General features: G+C 41.6%; 3 protein-coding genes across 5 annotated transcripts in view; 1 reads left to right on the plus strand and 2 right to left on the minus strand.

The window, feature by feature from the left end:
• The window catches only part of plekha8 (pleckstrin homology domain containing, family A (phosphoinositide binding specific) member 8), an 11,924-nt gene extending 7,631 nt beyond the window's left edge, over positions 1 to 4,293 (minus strand). The window contains exons 1-7 of the mRNA XM_050046391.1: positions 4,080 to 4,293; positions 3,486 to 3,602; positions 3,200 to 3,355; positions 2,989 to 3,110; positions 1,973 to 2,131; positions 1,808 to 1,848; positions 1,442 to 1,569 (exon numbers count right to left, since the gene is read on the minus strand). Of these exons, the coding sequence (XP_049902348.1) occupies positions 1,442 to 1,569; positions 1,808 to 1,848; positions 1,973 to 2,131; positions 2,989 to 3,110; positions 3,200 to 3,355; positions 3,486 to 3,602; positions 4,080 to 4,119 (763 nt within the window). The 5' untranslated portion in view covers positions 4,120 to 4,293. The remainder of the gene's footprint in view (positions 1 to 1,441; positions 1,570 to 1,807; positions 1,849 to 1,972; positions 2,132 to 2,988; positions 3,111 to 3,199; positions 3,356 to 3,485; positions 3,603 to 4,079) is intronic.
• Positions 4,294 to 4,460: 167 nt separating this feature from the next.
• fkbp14 (FKBP prolyl isomerase 14) lies at positions 4,461 to 5,966 on the plus strand. The gene is made up of 4 exons (XM_050046392.1): positions 4,461 to 4,803; positions 5,113 to 5,264; positions 5,367 to 5,494; positions 5,582 to 5,966. Exons 1-4 carry the CDS (start codon positions 4,583 to 4,585, stop codon positions 5,738 to 5,740), a joined length of 660 nt encoding a protein of 219 aa, XP_049902349.1. The 5' UTR covers positions 4,461 to 4,582; the 3' UTR covers positions 5,741 to 5,966.
• Positions 5,967 to 8,693: 2,727 nt separating this feature from the next.
• The window catches only part of chn2 (chimerin 2), a 32,827-nt gene continuing 27,450 nt past the window's right edge, over positions 8,694 to 14,070 (minus strand). For all 3 annotated transcript variants that reach the window (XM_050046251.1, XM_050046250.1, XM_050046253.1), the window contains 6 exons: positions 13,620 to 13,704; positions 12,161 to 12,334; positions 11,830 to 11,907; positions 11,481 to 11,618; positions 11,283 to 11,388; positions 8,694 to 10,071 (listed from right to left, as the gene is read on the minus strand). In XM_050046251.1, coding sequence (XP_049902208.1) covers positions 9,900 to 10,071; positions 11,283 to 11,388; positions 11,481 to 11,618; positions 11,830 to 11,907; positions 12,161 to 12,334; positions 13,620 to 13,704 — 753 coding nt within the window. In that variant the 3' untranslated portion in view covers positions 8,694 to 9,899. The remainder of the gene's footprint in view (positions 10,072 to 11,282; positions 11,389 to 11,480; positions 11,619 to 11,829; positions 11,908 to 12,160; positions 12,335 to 13,619; positions 13,705 to 14,070) is intronic.

The raw sequence follows: 14,070 nt of genomic DNA on the forward strand, positions 1-14,070 counted from the left end.
AGGTAAGACAATACGTTTACATGTCGTTTTCTATATGTTCTCTGACATTTATCCTAACGATATGAGGCGGTCTTCGTGGAAAAAAGCTTGTTTAGTGGACTAACTTTGCACTTGAAGGTATGCCCGTTCACTTACGTTTTAACAGGTCTGACGCTACTATGGCGCCCCGGCGTATCTAGGCTAACGGCTAACATGCTAACTATTACTTTTATGTCACTAGTCACTTGAAACAAATTTAGGACGATAGGAGAAGGAGACAGGTTGAAATAAACCGAAATTTCCCTTTAAGCCCCATTTCCACCGAACAGTAAGGCACAGCACATTTCAGTTTGGTACGCTTTTTTTCTGTTTCCACTGTAAAAAGTTGTGGATGGTACCAGAAACCCCTTATGTTGGGGTACCTAGCACACAGATCTGGTACTAAAACTTGGAGCTTTGAACACTACAGTCCATTCATTGGTCAATAGTGGACGGTCACTCTGCTCAGGGCTGAGCTGTGGCTGGTTTTGGGGTTTATGTAACTACTGTTCATACCCTGGAGTTTTATTAGTAAACTGTAACTATAAAATGAGAGTGTTTTGCTGCCTCTTGCGGCAGCAAAATTTCGGTGTGTAACCTCGTTCTGTGGACGATAAATCAGGTGCAGACTTCCCTCTGTGTCACCAGTAATGAGGAAATACAGTGGGTGCTGGACAGAGCAGTGAGTGACAACAACCCCGCCCACATTTAAGGGTGCTCTTTGCGGTGGAAATGCTAGAGTCTAGGTACCATGTCTGAAGGATTACTTTTGGTTCCAAAGGTACCACAACAAAAGTGTTTGGTGGAAACGGGGCTTTTAGTTGTTGTTGTTTTTAATATACTGAACTACAACCTATGGTGTTAAATTCATCTGTCTTAACTTTTTGTGACAGTACTAACTGGAACTATCGCATCACACCCAGTCTAATCCAAAGTATATGATATATTCTTATACATATAGAGATACAAAGGGATATATTCTAACATACTTGTATCTAATAAAGGAAGCACTACAGGCCCCCTCATCAGTACGCTTAAAAAACAACAGCAAATATTCCTTGAATTGTCTTTTTTACATTATATGTTTTAAATAACATATCTTTGTATTCTGTTGAGGTACAATATGTATAATAAATAACCCAAAACAATAAATCGGTAAAGAGTCTCCATCAGTGGCAGTAGCTCCTTCTCTACAGAGGTTTTGTTATTGCTAAGGGAAATGCAATAACGTAACTGGGGCATCCATCACTGTCCACTCACTAAAAGGCAATAATCTATCCACATCAGTTCAGATGATGTACACGCAACAACCAGGCCCCTTTTGTTGTTGTGTGTGGCTTTTCTTTAATGGAATGCAGTAATGGTTTTGAGTCCAGGGAACTCTGCAGTGGGTGAAGCCATTGGTTGGGGACCCCTGACTTACCTGGTGTGGAAGGATGTTCTTCTGGTCTGTCTGGTCTTTCTGGCTCATCTGGTCCTTCTGCTCCAGAGTCAATGCTCTGGGTATCATGTGCAATTGGTTCTCCAGGGGTTTCAGGCAAATCCCTCCATCTGGAATAAATGTGAGTGCGCTTTGTCAATTGTAAAACTAAGGATGCTTTTCTGTTGCGCAAATTGGGAATTGTGTCTTATGCCACGGAAAAGCAACATCAATGACAAAACATTATTATATCAACAGAGAACATCTGACAGGGTTTTTCCATCTCACTTTGCTGAGTGCTATTCTGAACATCTACCTGAAAGAGCAGTGTATACAAAATAAAATGTATGAAAGAAAAAAGTCACCTACTTTTCTCCAAGGTTCTGATTTAAATGATTGACAGGTTTAATCTGTTGGATAGACAAGACACAGTTATATAATCATATATAATTATCTTTGAGAACAAGTCATACTGTTTATACCAGATGTTATTAAGTTATCCGACTAGACACAGAAGCTGTAACACAAAAGTACCTTTTGAGGTTTGATGGCTGCTACTGGAGGAGACCCTGGTGGACTCTGTGTTGCCACATCCGTACCGAAAGTACGATTTGCTATCTGCATGCATTCCTCGAGAGTCTTGAGGAAAGTGGTGCATGTCGACTTCACCATGTTTCCAGTGTCTATGCCCGTCTGAAAAGGGCACACAAGCACACACATTAGCTATCATTAACCACTGTTGCTCTAAATATCCTGACAGTATGTTGTTATGGTTAACCAACAAAACCTTCTAAAATCTAGACACTCATTCCCCCCACAAAGCACCACAGGAAGCCATTCCTGCCCGTGGCCATCAAACTGCACAACTCCTCCCTCAGTTTCAGCCACTCTGGGCCAATAGACTGGCACTTGGACTTAATTCATCCATCTGCATTTATAATTCATAATTATCCATTAAATTCCAACTGTGTAATAGCGACTTAAAGGTACAACTATTCCCTGCAACACTGCCTTAACTGTGCAATAATTCAACTGTTGCTATATTCTGTGCAGTTATTCAACTGTGTAATGTTCTTCTGTATACTTACTTATTCTCATCAACACCTCCTGAATGTATACATTTAACATTCAATGCACATACTGTACATATTTCTTATGTTTATTCTATTTATTTATGTATTCTATTGTACATTGTAGCAAAATACATATTTTTATATGCGGAAACGCAGGTTTATACACTGTAATGTAGCACAACACATATATTTGTATATTTTTACACACTTTATAGACTTAGCAAATTCCACATATCTATGTTTTTAATATTTTTCTTTTCTTTTATTTGCTTTATAGTTATATTAAGTACTTTTGATTATGATTCTGATAAAACAATATGTGTTTGTGATAGCATTTGCTGCCTGTCTGGCCATTAGAAAGCGCAAGCACACAACAATTTGATGTCTTGCTAGTTGCAAATGGGCTACTCTATACTGCAGTTTCACACCAGTAGCAGCTTCTCTTATTTCATCGGCTCATCCAAACCTAAACCTTACCTCCGCCGTGTCTCCTGGCTCATCATTCTCCTTGATCTTGTTAACTTGTTGGAGAAGAAGGTCACAGTACAATCTGAGTTCTGACATCTTAGTTTTCAGCGCCTCTGTGTTCTCCTGGAGTTCTGTGATGATAATAATAGCAAACGTTCACAATAGAACACTAGCTGCAATCCATGCAATGTCAGATCAGGATGTTATCACATCCAATTACCTTTTTCTCTCTTTGTTCGGTTGTCTGTAAGGCAAGCTTTGGCTGTCCCCAGTGCCACCAGCCATTTCTGCCTCTCCGCTGCATTGATGGCTCTGAGGTAAAAGTACTGCTCTCCTGGTATGGTCAGGTCAACTCGCGTAGAGTCAGAGGAATTAACTAATGAAACACAGCAGCACACAGGGAGACATGCTTATCACCAGGAATACATCATAAAGCAGCAGAAAGCTACTCATACACACTTGCACAATGAGACAGTGAGATTACACAGGACTTGAGCCACACCGACCTTGGATTTCACAAACTGAAATTTTAATGCTGCCCTTGCAACCTTTCCAGGCATCCTCTTGGGAGTCATAGTAAGACAAAGTTCCTCCATCAAGCACAAACCAACGAGGCTGCCAACCTGAAAAAGTGTTATCACATCATTGTTGAAACGTTGCTGATTAAATAGTGGTCATTTTTCAATATTGAAAAGCCGCTAGTAAAAGTGGATATTAAAACATCGTTGTCTAGTTCATAAACTTAAAAAGAGTTAACCCCTACGTGATGTTAGCAACAGCTAATCAGTTGTTAAATCAGATTATAATGACAGATGGTGGGAAGTGGCGACATTAGCTAGCGCTACCTGTTAAACGTACACAAATACGATTGATTTCTAATTCGTTAAGCAGATAAATTAGTCGACAACAAGCTTGCTAGTTTAAAGCGGTCCTTAAGCTCCGATAGTTGAAGGTTGCTAACGTTAGCCTACCGCTACCCGTTGCCTGTTAACGTTATCACCAACTCAACACAAGTACGCTGTGACGTTGTCATGCTAGCTAGCTGCCTCAAAACGAGCGCTAATAACCGACAACACGCGACGACTACGAGACTAACTCACCACTTATGTAATTGGTCCATTTATGCAGCATTCCTTCCATTGTTTAATTATGTGTCTTCGCCGTTCATTACTTGTTTATCATAACAAGATACGATGTACAGCTGATTGCAGCGACTCCATCGGGCCCCGAGTGTGATTTGTGGAGTAACGTCCTCGGCTTTACATCTCAGCTACGTCGGAGAAAGTGCGTAAACTTTTTCGTGAATCGGGCTCTAAGCTAGCACGACCCAGCTAACAACGTTCCACCCATTTACATCAGAGGGATTTAAGTAGTGTGGGTGTGTATTGTGGTGATTGACAGAACAAATAACCAATAGGATAAGAGGACATATAAAATGGGCGGGGCTTTGGGGTGAATCTAGCCAATGGTAGCGGGAGGAGGGCTCTCAACTGAACAGTGGGTGCGTTAATGCAGAAGTTGGCTGCCACGTAGTTGGCATTCCTGCCATGTATTTATTTTAAGTACTGCATTTTTTAGGTACCGCTTTTTGTAAATTTTGCGAATGAGGGAGCTATTATCTATCAAAATGATTATTTTTTCTATTTGTTCGATACTGCCCTCATTGTTAGTGTTTGTCACCGGGGGGAAACTGCCTGAGCCAGAAGTTAAAATCGAAGTCATACATAAACCTTTCATGTGTCACCGTAAGTCAAAGTATGGAGACATGCTTCTTGTTCATCACGAGGGATTCTTGGAGAGTAATGGCACCTTGTTTTATTCCAGGTAATGTGTTGCATGAAACTTTAACAATGCTACATGTGCTGCTATGCAATTCTGTGTGAATGCTTGCAGGAAAAATCACTGCTTGTTTTGACTGTACAAATCATTACATGGATCTAATGGACTACACTATGCTGCAGCCCACCACCTCTCAGTATCTGTGCCATTGTCAATTCACACCTCAACATTGACCACTGGACTTTCTTTATAGTTAGGTGGCAATGTACTGTTTATATTTGTGATATCAATTTCTGTGTGTGCTGGACTTGTCTTTGTCAAAGAAAACTAATGGATCTGTGTGACTCTTTGCAGCCGCAAACATGGGGATAAAAACCCAGTATGGTTCACTCTTGGGACTCGAGAGGTGCTCAAGGGTTGGGATAAAGGCCTGCAAAACATGTGCACGGGAGAGCGCAGGAAGCTGACAGTCCCTCCATCCCTGGCCTATGGCAAGGAAGGAAAAGGTCACTATTTGTAACACACAAAAACATGTTACAGATTCTGATCCCCCCTTCTTCACATGTTCCACCATAACATATCTGTGCTTCTTTTACATGAACCTACAGGCAAGATCCCTCCAATGAGCACCCTCATTTTTGACATTGAGCTCATGGAGATCAGAAATGGTCCAAGGTCACACGAGTCTTTCCGGGAGATGGATCTGAATGATGACTGGAAGCTCTGCAGAGAGGAGGTGTGAAATTCTTGAAGCTGCTTTTCTCTTTGCATTAAGAGCGTGTTGCTACTGATGAATGTCATCATTATTCTGTCTGCCCTACAGGTGAAAGCGTACCTGAAGAAAGAATTTGAGAAACACGGATACTCACCTAATGACACAGATCATGACGTGATGGTCGATGACATCTTCAAAAATGAGGATGAAGATAAAGATGGTTTTATATCTGCGAGGGAATTCACCTACCAACACGATGAGCTTTAAAGGACTGATTTTATTTACTTTTTTTACTTTTTTGTTTCATGAATCTTGTTTTTTTCTTACACTGCAGTTGAACAGTATTTTGGCTGAACGATTTATGGAAAAGAAGATCCATAATTAATTTATATTTCCATCCTGCACTGATAATGCCACCACAGATGAGTTTAGGTTACAGTATTGAAATTGTTTGAATACATTTAAAAAATAAATGTTTTTGAATTAAACAGAACTCATGTTAATGTTATTTATGATGTTTACATGTTCTGAAAACTGAGACTGTGTGCTGTATGCAGGCAGCCTTGGTGATGTGATACTGGAAGATGGCAGTTTCTCTGTGTGTGTCTTCATTAATCACTAGAGGGCACTCTCATCCCAGACTCTTAAAATCATAGTTGAAGATCTTGATCAAATCAAACAGCAACAAAGTACTGTCAGGGGTCCATCTATTTCAGATTTTAGATTTCAAACTGTTTCTGGATAAGTAAAATGAAAGAGCAGTCACATACACTCATGTATATTTCATGCCACCAGGACTGAATCACAGAGGAGTAAGTTGCAGTGATGAATATTCCAAAATCTGTGTTATGCCTTAAAGGAATAGCCTTGAATTTATTTTCATATTTTTTCAGTTCATGTATAAATGTACTGTGCCTTTAGCAACCATTGAATTCTCTCAGTGGCCTCCAAACTGTGGAGTTTGCAGTGAATAACTTGCAAACAGAAATGCTGCCCAAAAATAATGTCCAAATGCAAAATGGTCTTGTTGGACCCTGAGGAGGAAACAAAGTTTTAAAATTCATATTTAAGTATCCGAGAACAATCCATAAACAGGAAGGGAGCAATACTTATACTCTTAGCTCTGTCAAATTATTCTATACTTACACTCTATGTCAAATATGTGACTCCGCATACCACCTTCAAATTAACGTGTAATGCAATGACTTGGTGGAATCATCGACTACTAAAGTAAAAATGTAAAAATAAAATGTAAATGACAGTCAGAGCAGATGTAACCTATGACTCAATGATCTATCAGTTGGCAGTGGTTAGGATGAAATCAGCTTTGCAGCATCAACAGGAAGCAACAGTGTTTCAAAGATTAAAGAAACCAGTGAGAAGTGTGATGGCTGTCAGCGCTGCTCTCGGTCCGTTCTTTTCCCAAACACAAATTAAAGCTTTGTAAGATTTTGGTTGAGTAAATCTTGACAGCGAACATAAGCCTCCTGAGTTAAATTGACCAAAAATAAAAACATGTCTGATGATGCAGCTGAGACAGAGGAGGATGCAATTGCTTTCTATTACAACAGTAAAGGCTAGCAGAAAGCTGAGAGTATTAAAGCCACTGTAAGACATCACAGTCGCTCGATTACACAGGGGTGCATGAAAATTGTACCATAATTGTGTACTACATAGAAACATGCTGCAAGTTTGCATTTCACATTATTTTAGTCACTGACTTAGAGGTCAAGTGTGTAGGATTTAGGGGCATCTATTGGCAGAAGCCGGGTGTGAGATCGTGTTATGATCATGATTATGGTCATGAGGGAGTTCAAGTATCTCAGGGTCTTGGTCACGAGTGAGGGTAGAATTAAGTGAGATGGAATGGTGGTTTGGCGCAGCGTCTGCGGTAATGCAGGAGCTGTGCACGATGGCAAAGCTTTCCATTTACTGGTCCATCAACGTCCCAACCCTCGCCTACGGTCATGAGCTCTGGGTGGAGACTGAAAGAATAATATCTCGGATACAAGCAACTGAAATGAATTCCCTCAGAAGGCTGGCTGGGCTCAGCCTTAGAGATAGGGTAAGGAGCTTGGACAACCAGAGGGAGCTCGGAGTAGAGCCGCTGCTCCTTCACATCGAAAGGAGTCACTTGAGATGGTTCGGGCATCTGATCAGGATGCCTCCAGGGCGCCTCCCGTTGGAGGTGTTCCAGGCATATCCAACTGGTAGGAGGCCCCATGGCAGACCCAGAACACGCTGGAGGGATTATAAATCTCATCTGGCCTAAGAACGCCTCAGGGTCCCCCGGAGGGAGCTGGAAAGCGTTGCTGGGTAGAGGGATGTCCCTGCGACCTGGCTTTGGATAAGCGGTTGAAAATGGACAGATGGATGGATGAATGGATATTGGCAGGAATGGTATATAGTATTCATATGTTTAGAATGAGTCGTGTATATCTACATATGGGTCCTCTTTCATGGAGTCTGCCATGTTGTCTTTACAGTAGCCCCAAATGGACAAACCAAACCCAGGCTCTAGACAGGGCCATTCATGCTTTTGCATTTTCCACTGTAGTTCTCCCACACGCTTGGCACACAACAGAAGTTTCAGTTGTGCAACCTCACTGCTAGATGCCACAAAATCCTACACTCTGGACCTTTAAACTAGAGCTAATCCTTATACAACTCTTTAAACAGATAATAGTGAATGGAGGTGCTATGATTGTACTGCAACCTTTCTACTTCTAAGTTAGTGAAGGCTGATGTGCACCCGCCATATCCTGAGGAACCACAAACAGATTTCAGAGTGAGAAAAAGTTAAAGCGCTAAAGCAGCAAACCAGAGTGTGAACACTGTGGTGCAACTCTCTCACAAAGAGCACCACTGTTCATCTCACCACTAAAGTGCATATGCTACCTGGCAAGATTCCACCATGCTGACCAAATCTGCGGGTGAAACTGGATGAGTGGAAAGGTTATATTGCAAGACAGAGATTGAATATTGGATAAGGCCTTTTAGGCAAAATACCTGGCAAGGGTATGACAATAACTGTCACAAGATAAAACAGAAAAAGGCTGTTAACCACATACCTGTGATTCACTGCGCTTCAGGCTACAAGCAAATATTCACTAGAATAGGGCTGGGCCTGTCTTCTCACTGAACCTCTTCTCCAGCTATCACACTGCGGTAAGATTATGCTAAGAGACAACACTGTGAGAAAGTACAACAGGTCGCACTATTTTAAACTGAAGTTTTCTTTCCTTTAATAAATCAACATTTGATAAATTACATTTTAATTGCAACCGTCACAAAAATACATTTTGATAAAATGGATTTGTAGAAAGGATTTACTTAATCACATCAAACTAACTGTGAAAGAAACACACTCGGTGCAGCTGTAGCGTGACTATTAACTTCTATGGCACTGTAAAGTGAATGGCAACTACTACTGCACCGAGCAATGTTACTGGCTTACAAAAAGAAAATTTAAATGGGCCCAGATCATATTGTTCCCCTGAAAATATCCCAAATTACAGCATGTAAACAGAAATACTACAAAACTGGCAACCAACGTGTGCAGAAGAGTTTTGCAATATGACTAAAGATGACGTGTGAATCAAAATGATCAGTATTTAATCCACCTGTGTATTCCTCACCATAACACTGAGCACACTGAAAATAAAAAAATGGTAAATCCACAAACTCCCTCCTCTGATTCTTTTTTTCTCTTGTGATCAGTTTTGTATTTAGACATCAATTCAACAAACATCATTCTCAACAGTATATATTATTGTGACAAAAGAACATGATGCAGAGTAAAAGACAAAAATAAACATCTTTACAAAATAAATCTTTACACTTGTTGCAAAAAAGTGCTTAATGAGCGCCCAATTGTCTCATCTCCCATTTTTTAGTATGCACAGTTAAAATATTGATCATCACATGATCTGATTTTATCTACAATGAAATTTTAACCATGCGTTCCCACTAAAATCACCATATGCACATATGTAATGTGGGAACGTTAACTAGGCTGCTGCTGTGAGGCTTGGTTTACACAGCACCAGCGCTGATTGACGGGCTGCCTGGGGCAGATTTCACACAGCCCTGTCATCATGACTGAGCCTACACCAGGTAGTGACAGTCTTCAAATTAAAGAGAGGAGGGAACAGCACTGAAGGTAGTTAAAAATACCGGATCCTTTCCTAATATAAAAATGATGGTCTTGGCTGGGTATGAAATCCCAAAACTTACAGTAACAAGACGATGTCAACACTAAACCAACTTCAACTAAAACAGTCATGCGAGAAAGAAGTGTTTCAAGTTCAATTTGATTTACAAACTATTCTGAAACTTCATTAGAATCAAGGTGGCTTGAATTTCCTCTTTGACAGAATAAATAAATGTCCTTCGTTTCTTTAATAAGGCCTGCATGCCTCAGTCCTTAGAATAAGACATCTTCATGCTCTATCATAAGCTGCACCACTAGTTTCTGCTGCCTCATGTCATTCAGGGTTGTCAAAGCGTTCTGCTCTGGTGGCTGCATAAGCGTTGGACCATAGACAATTCCCAGGTTCTCAGCATTCATTAAATTGTCCTTTTCAAACTGTGTCACCCTGTAAAACACAAGAGGATGACAGGTTGAGGTTTGGAAGAAGAGTAGGATCAGGAATAATACAAAAACAGCTCCATGTTTTTCAATATTTATTACCAGCAGTGACAACTTCATGACAGCTGACATTGCCTTCGCCTTGTGAGTATTTATGTGTGTGTCTCATTATGGCAAAATGTGGTTCAGGTGACATCTACTGTAGCAAGAACTACCACAGAAGCAGTTTTAAGTTTTTTTGCAGGTGCTTATTTGTCTGTCTGTGGACCGATTTTTTAGTCACTGCAATAACGTCACAGCTGTACAAGACGCATGCAGTCACACAACTTAACAGACGTGTAGGTTGAGTTTAAAGATGGCTGTGGTCCAAGCAAGCAGGCTGGAAGCAGGGGCATAGGAAGTAGGGAAGAGGCTGTTGGCCCCTCTACTTTACGCCTCTGACTGATATTGGTTTTAAGTCGCAGATTGCTGCATCGCGGCAGGTGTGATCCCATCGCAAAAGGGTCTCTATTTCACAGTGGTTTTCTTTTTGGGTCATGAGGTTATTTACCTCAGAAATGTTAAGTTCAAAGATAAGGTTGGAATGATTCTTTCCTTTTCAGCAAATCCCATGAAAAGACCAAAGCTGATGATAATCTCTCTGTGGCATTCAGCCTGTACGACACATCTTTAATCAGAGACCATCTTGCGATGGGATCACACCACCCACGGAGATCTATGTTTTAAAAGAAATGTGGGCCAAGACCGTAAAGTTAAGGGGCCAGCGGGACCTATTTCCCACTCCCAACTTCTGGTCCCTTTGCAAGGACCACATCCATCTTCAAACTTCCAAATCTGTCCACAGACAGACAGACATTTACACACCTGGCAAAACACTCAAAACACCTTTTGTGTTAGTTCCCGCTGCAATTTGTGTCTACAGGACCACATTTGTCAAGATGGCACACACAGACTCACAAGGTGAACACAATACCAGCCAAAATGTTGCAGCACTACTGTCTGCCATTTCAAAATAAACTACAGTGCCAATGTTCAGTGTAATGAAGGAATATATCTTCAAGAGCAAGAGGATTATTACCTGTATTGCCATATTGCCTTACATGCAAATCTTATATCATTCATTGTCGGTTTTAGTCTTTGCAGGGGATCTGAATTTAGTTATAAAAGAACTAACACATTGCATGTCCTTGTACTGATGACTTGTGTGTATGAGCTGACCTCTTCAAGTGAGCCATCAGGTAACGCAGGGTCTCATAGTGGGCTGGCGGGAGTTGCAGTAAGCTCTCGTGGATGGCCTCTAGTCTGGATTCAGCATTTGGAATTTCTACATTACATCAGTAACATGATTAGTATCAGAGCACTGCAGGGAACCAGCAACACTGTAACAGCATGGTGGAGGAGTGGAGGAGCTCTTACTTGCAGCTTGAATAAATCTGGGGTACAAGTCAAACGGAATGACTGGAATGGGAAGGTCTCTTAAATAGAGCTTCAAAGCACCAGCAATGATGTTAATGTCTGCATAGGCACTGGCACTGATATCGGCCTTTTCACCATCTGTTGATGAAAAAAAATGTAATTTAATTTCATATTTGAGTACAGTTAAAAGTAAAGGCTGAATGTTCTTGTGTACGTCACAAAATAATGGACAGTACTATTTCATGCTGTACTGCAGCTGAAACAAGCTTCTCATTTAAAAAGTATGAACCCGTGAACTAAAACCTCAGAGACCAGAATCCTGGGGCAAATAAATCTGATGTCAACAAACCTCGGTCAAAGGCGAGCTTCACATCCTCTATGTGCTCTGAGAAGCCAGATACTCTGTAGAGACCTTCAGATTTCATACCTGCAACAGAAAATTGGGAAGCTTGTCTCAGTTTTTTTTTTCCCGTCATCACCCTCACTGCCTCCAATTCTGCACTGTAGACATAAAAAATGAGCTAAAGGAAATAGAGGCTATAGGGGACATTTTTAATCATCGCAAAGTGATTGCAGAATACTTGACTGCTTGAGTTGAGCATTTCTTAATCAAACGTTATGCTCTGCTTTCCTTTCTCTGTAATGACTGATGGGTTTTAATGTGATTAACTGCATGTTACCTCTCAGCTCTATCTCTCGAATACACATGTCCACCACCATGGGTCGTGTTGTGTTATGAGCTTTGACTAGTGTGGTGAGGTCACAGCTGAACACTTTCTTTATCCTGCGCAGGTCCGGCTGGCAGTCGCTGGGAACCAGTTTGGAGCACTGTTTGTGTACATTCAGCCCGCAATCTAGAAGAGCAACAGGGAGATAAACAGAGAGGGAGATTAGTCTCAGACTGATGCTAACACAACCTTCGCAGCGGGCTTAAGACAGGAGTTTGCAAAGGTTTCCCAGAGTCAGTGATAAACTGTGCTGTCAGACAGCACAGCCGAAGCTAAGCCGTCTCCATGCACTGCGCCAACGGCTACATGAGCGGGGGTTCCTGTTGTGGTTGTAGTCACATGGATGCGCGCTGGACAGCTGGCACGACCAGAGTGTGTGTTAGAAGTATGCCTGCTTGTGTGGCGGCACAGCTTGGAATGAAGTTTTTGAAGGAGCCGTACTTGTAGACGCGGGGTGTCTGACTGAAATCGTTCATCACAAAGACGTTTTTACTGCCTGAGCGACGTTAACGCCGGTTTGCTGATTGGGGTCCTCACTCTCAGCCGGCGCTCACAGAGAGAGAGAGAGTGCAGCTGGAGATAAGAAAAAAAATAGAGGCTAGACGGGGAGTGAGAGAGGACAAAGAAGTCTCTCCTGTTTCACATAGCACATGAGGTGTCTGATGATACCAGTGTTTGCCGCTGGCTTATCAGCGTGGCAAATGTCTCAACAACAAACACTCTGTTTAGGAAGAAAGCTACCAAGTCCACTGATGTGCACATCAGTTTCATGACTGGGCCTGTGCAGTGAATGAATCTTGTGACTACGGAGGACATGAAAACCCCACTGAACTCTCATATGCATTGAATCACTTAGATCTGCTGCTATATTTGGTCAACAATTATTGTTCATCTCATCTGCCTTTTATCAGCATTTACAGATTTTATTCGTAGTGATTTCTGTGGACAGAGGAACTTACATTTGGATGTCAGCATACCACATCACATGGCATTTCTTTGCACACTAACCAGCCATCAGGGAATTAGAAAATAGTGTGTAAAAACACAAAGCTTCCTTTCAGTTGACTTCAGTTGAGTGTGACTGTGATTAGAAAGTCTTGAGGGGGAAGAGAGTTCAAAAAGAGCGACAGCAGTTATAGCTGTGATTATATAAAAGTGTGAGGACTGTGCTTCGATGAATCACTGACAGGAGGATCTCACTTGTTTGTCACAGTTTTAACAGGAAAATAACAACAAAACAAGACATCATTGAACCACCAATTAAAAAAGGAAAAAATTATGCAACTGAAACAGCCATGACAGTCGGTCACAGGACAGAGACAGCCACAGATCACACATTCAATCCAAGACTTATGTGATACTCTTTGTGTAATACATGACATGCAGCTTTGATATTGGAGTGTTTAGTTACCTGAGCAGCGGACACCCTGGGCGATGAGGCCCCACATGAAGTTGGCACAGTACTCGCACCAGTGCGGCCCTCGAAAGGTGTGTACCTGGGGTTAAAGACAACACGGTTATACACACATTACATATTGCAAGTCATTGCTATGTCCAGTCCAAACTGGAGAGAAACTCCCCTTTGATGTACAGGACAGAGATTACTTTGTGATCCCAAGCTACAGTGGATGGGACCCCTCGCCAAATGAGAGCATTTGTATATACAAGGCAGATTAAAGGATTTACTATAATGTGTCTGGCATCTGCTCCTGGGCAATCGGATACATGCAGGCAGGCACACAGGCAAGCCTGCAAGTCAAAATAACAGATGTACACCCACTGTGCACCCTGAAAACACAGATAATATGGCAAATGAAGCCACACCTGCATGCATGTGCACACACACACACCTTCATTGGTAC

This window comes from Epinephelus moara, chromosome 6 (genome assembly GCF_006386435.1).
Source record: "Epinephelus moara isolate mb chromosome 6, YSFRI_EMoa_1.0, whole genome shotgun sequence".
NCBI lineage: Eukaryota > Metazoa > Chordata > Actinopteri > Perciformes > Serranidae > Epinephelus > Epinephelus moara.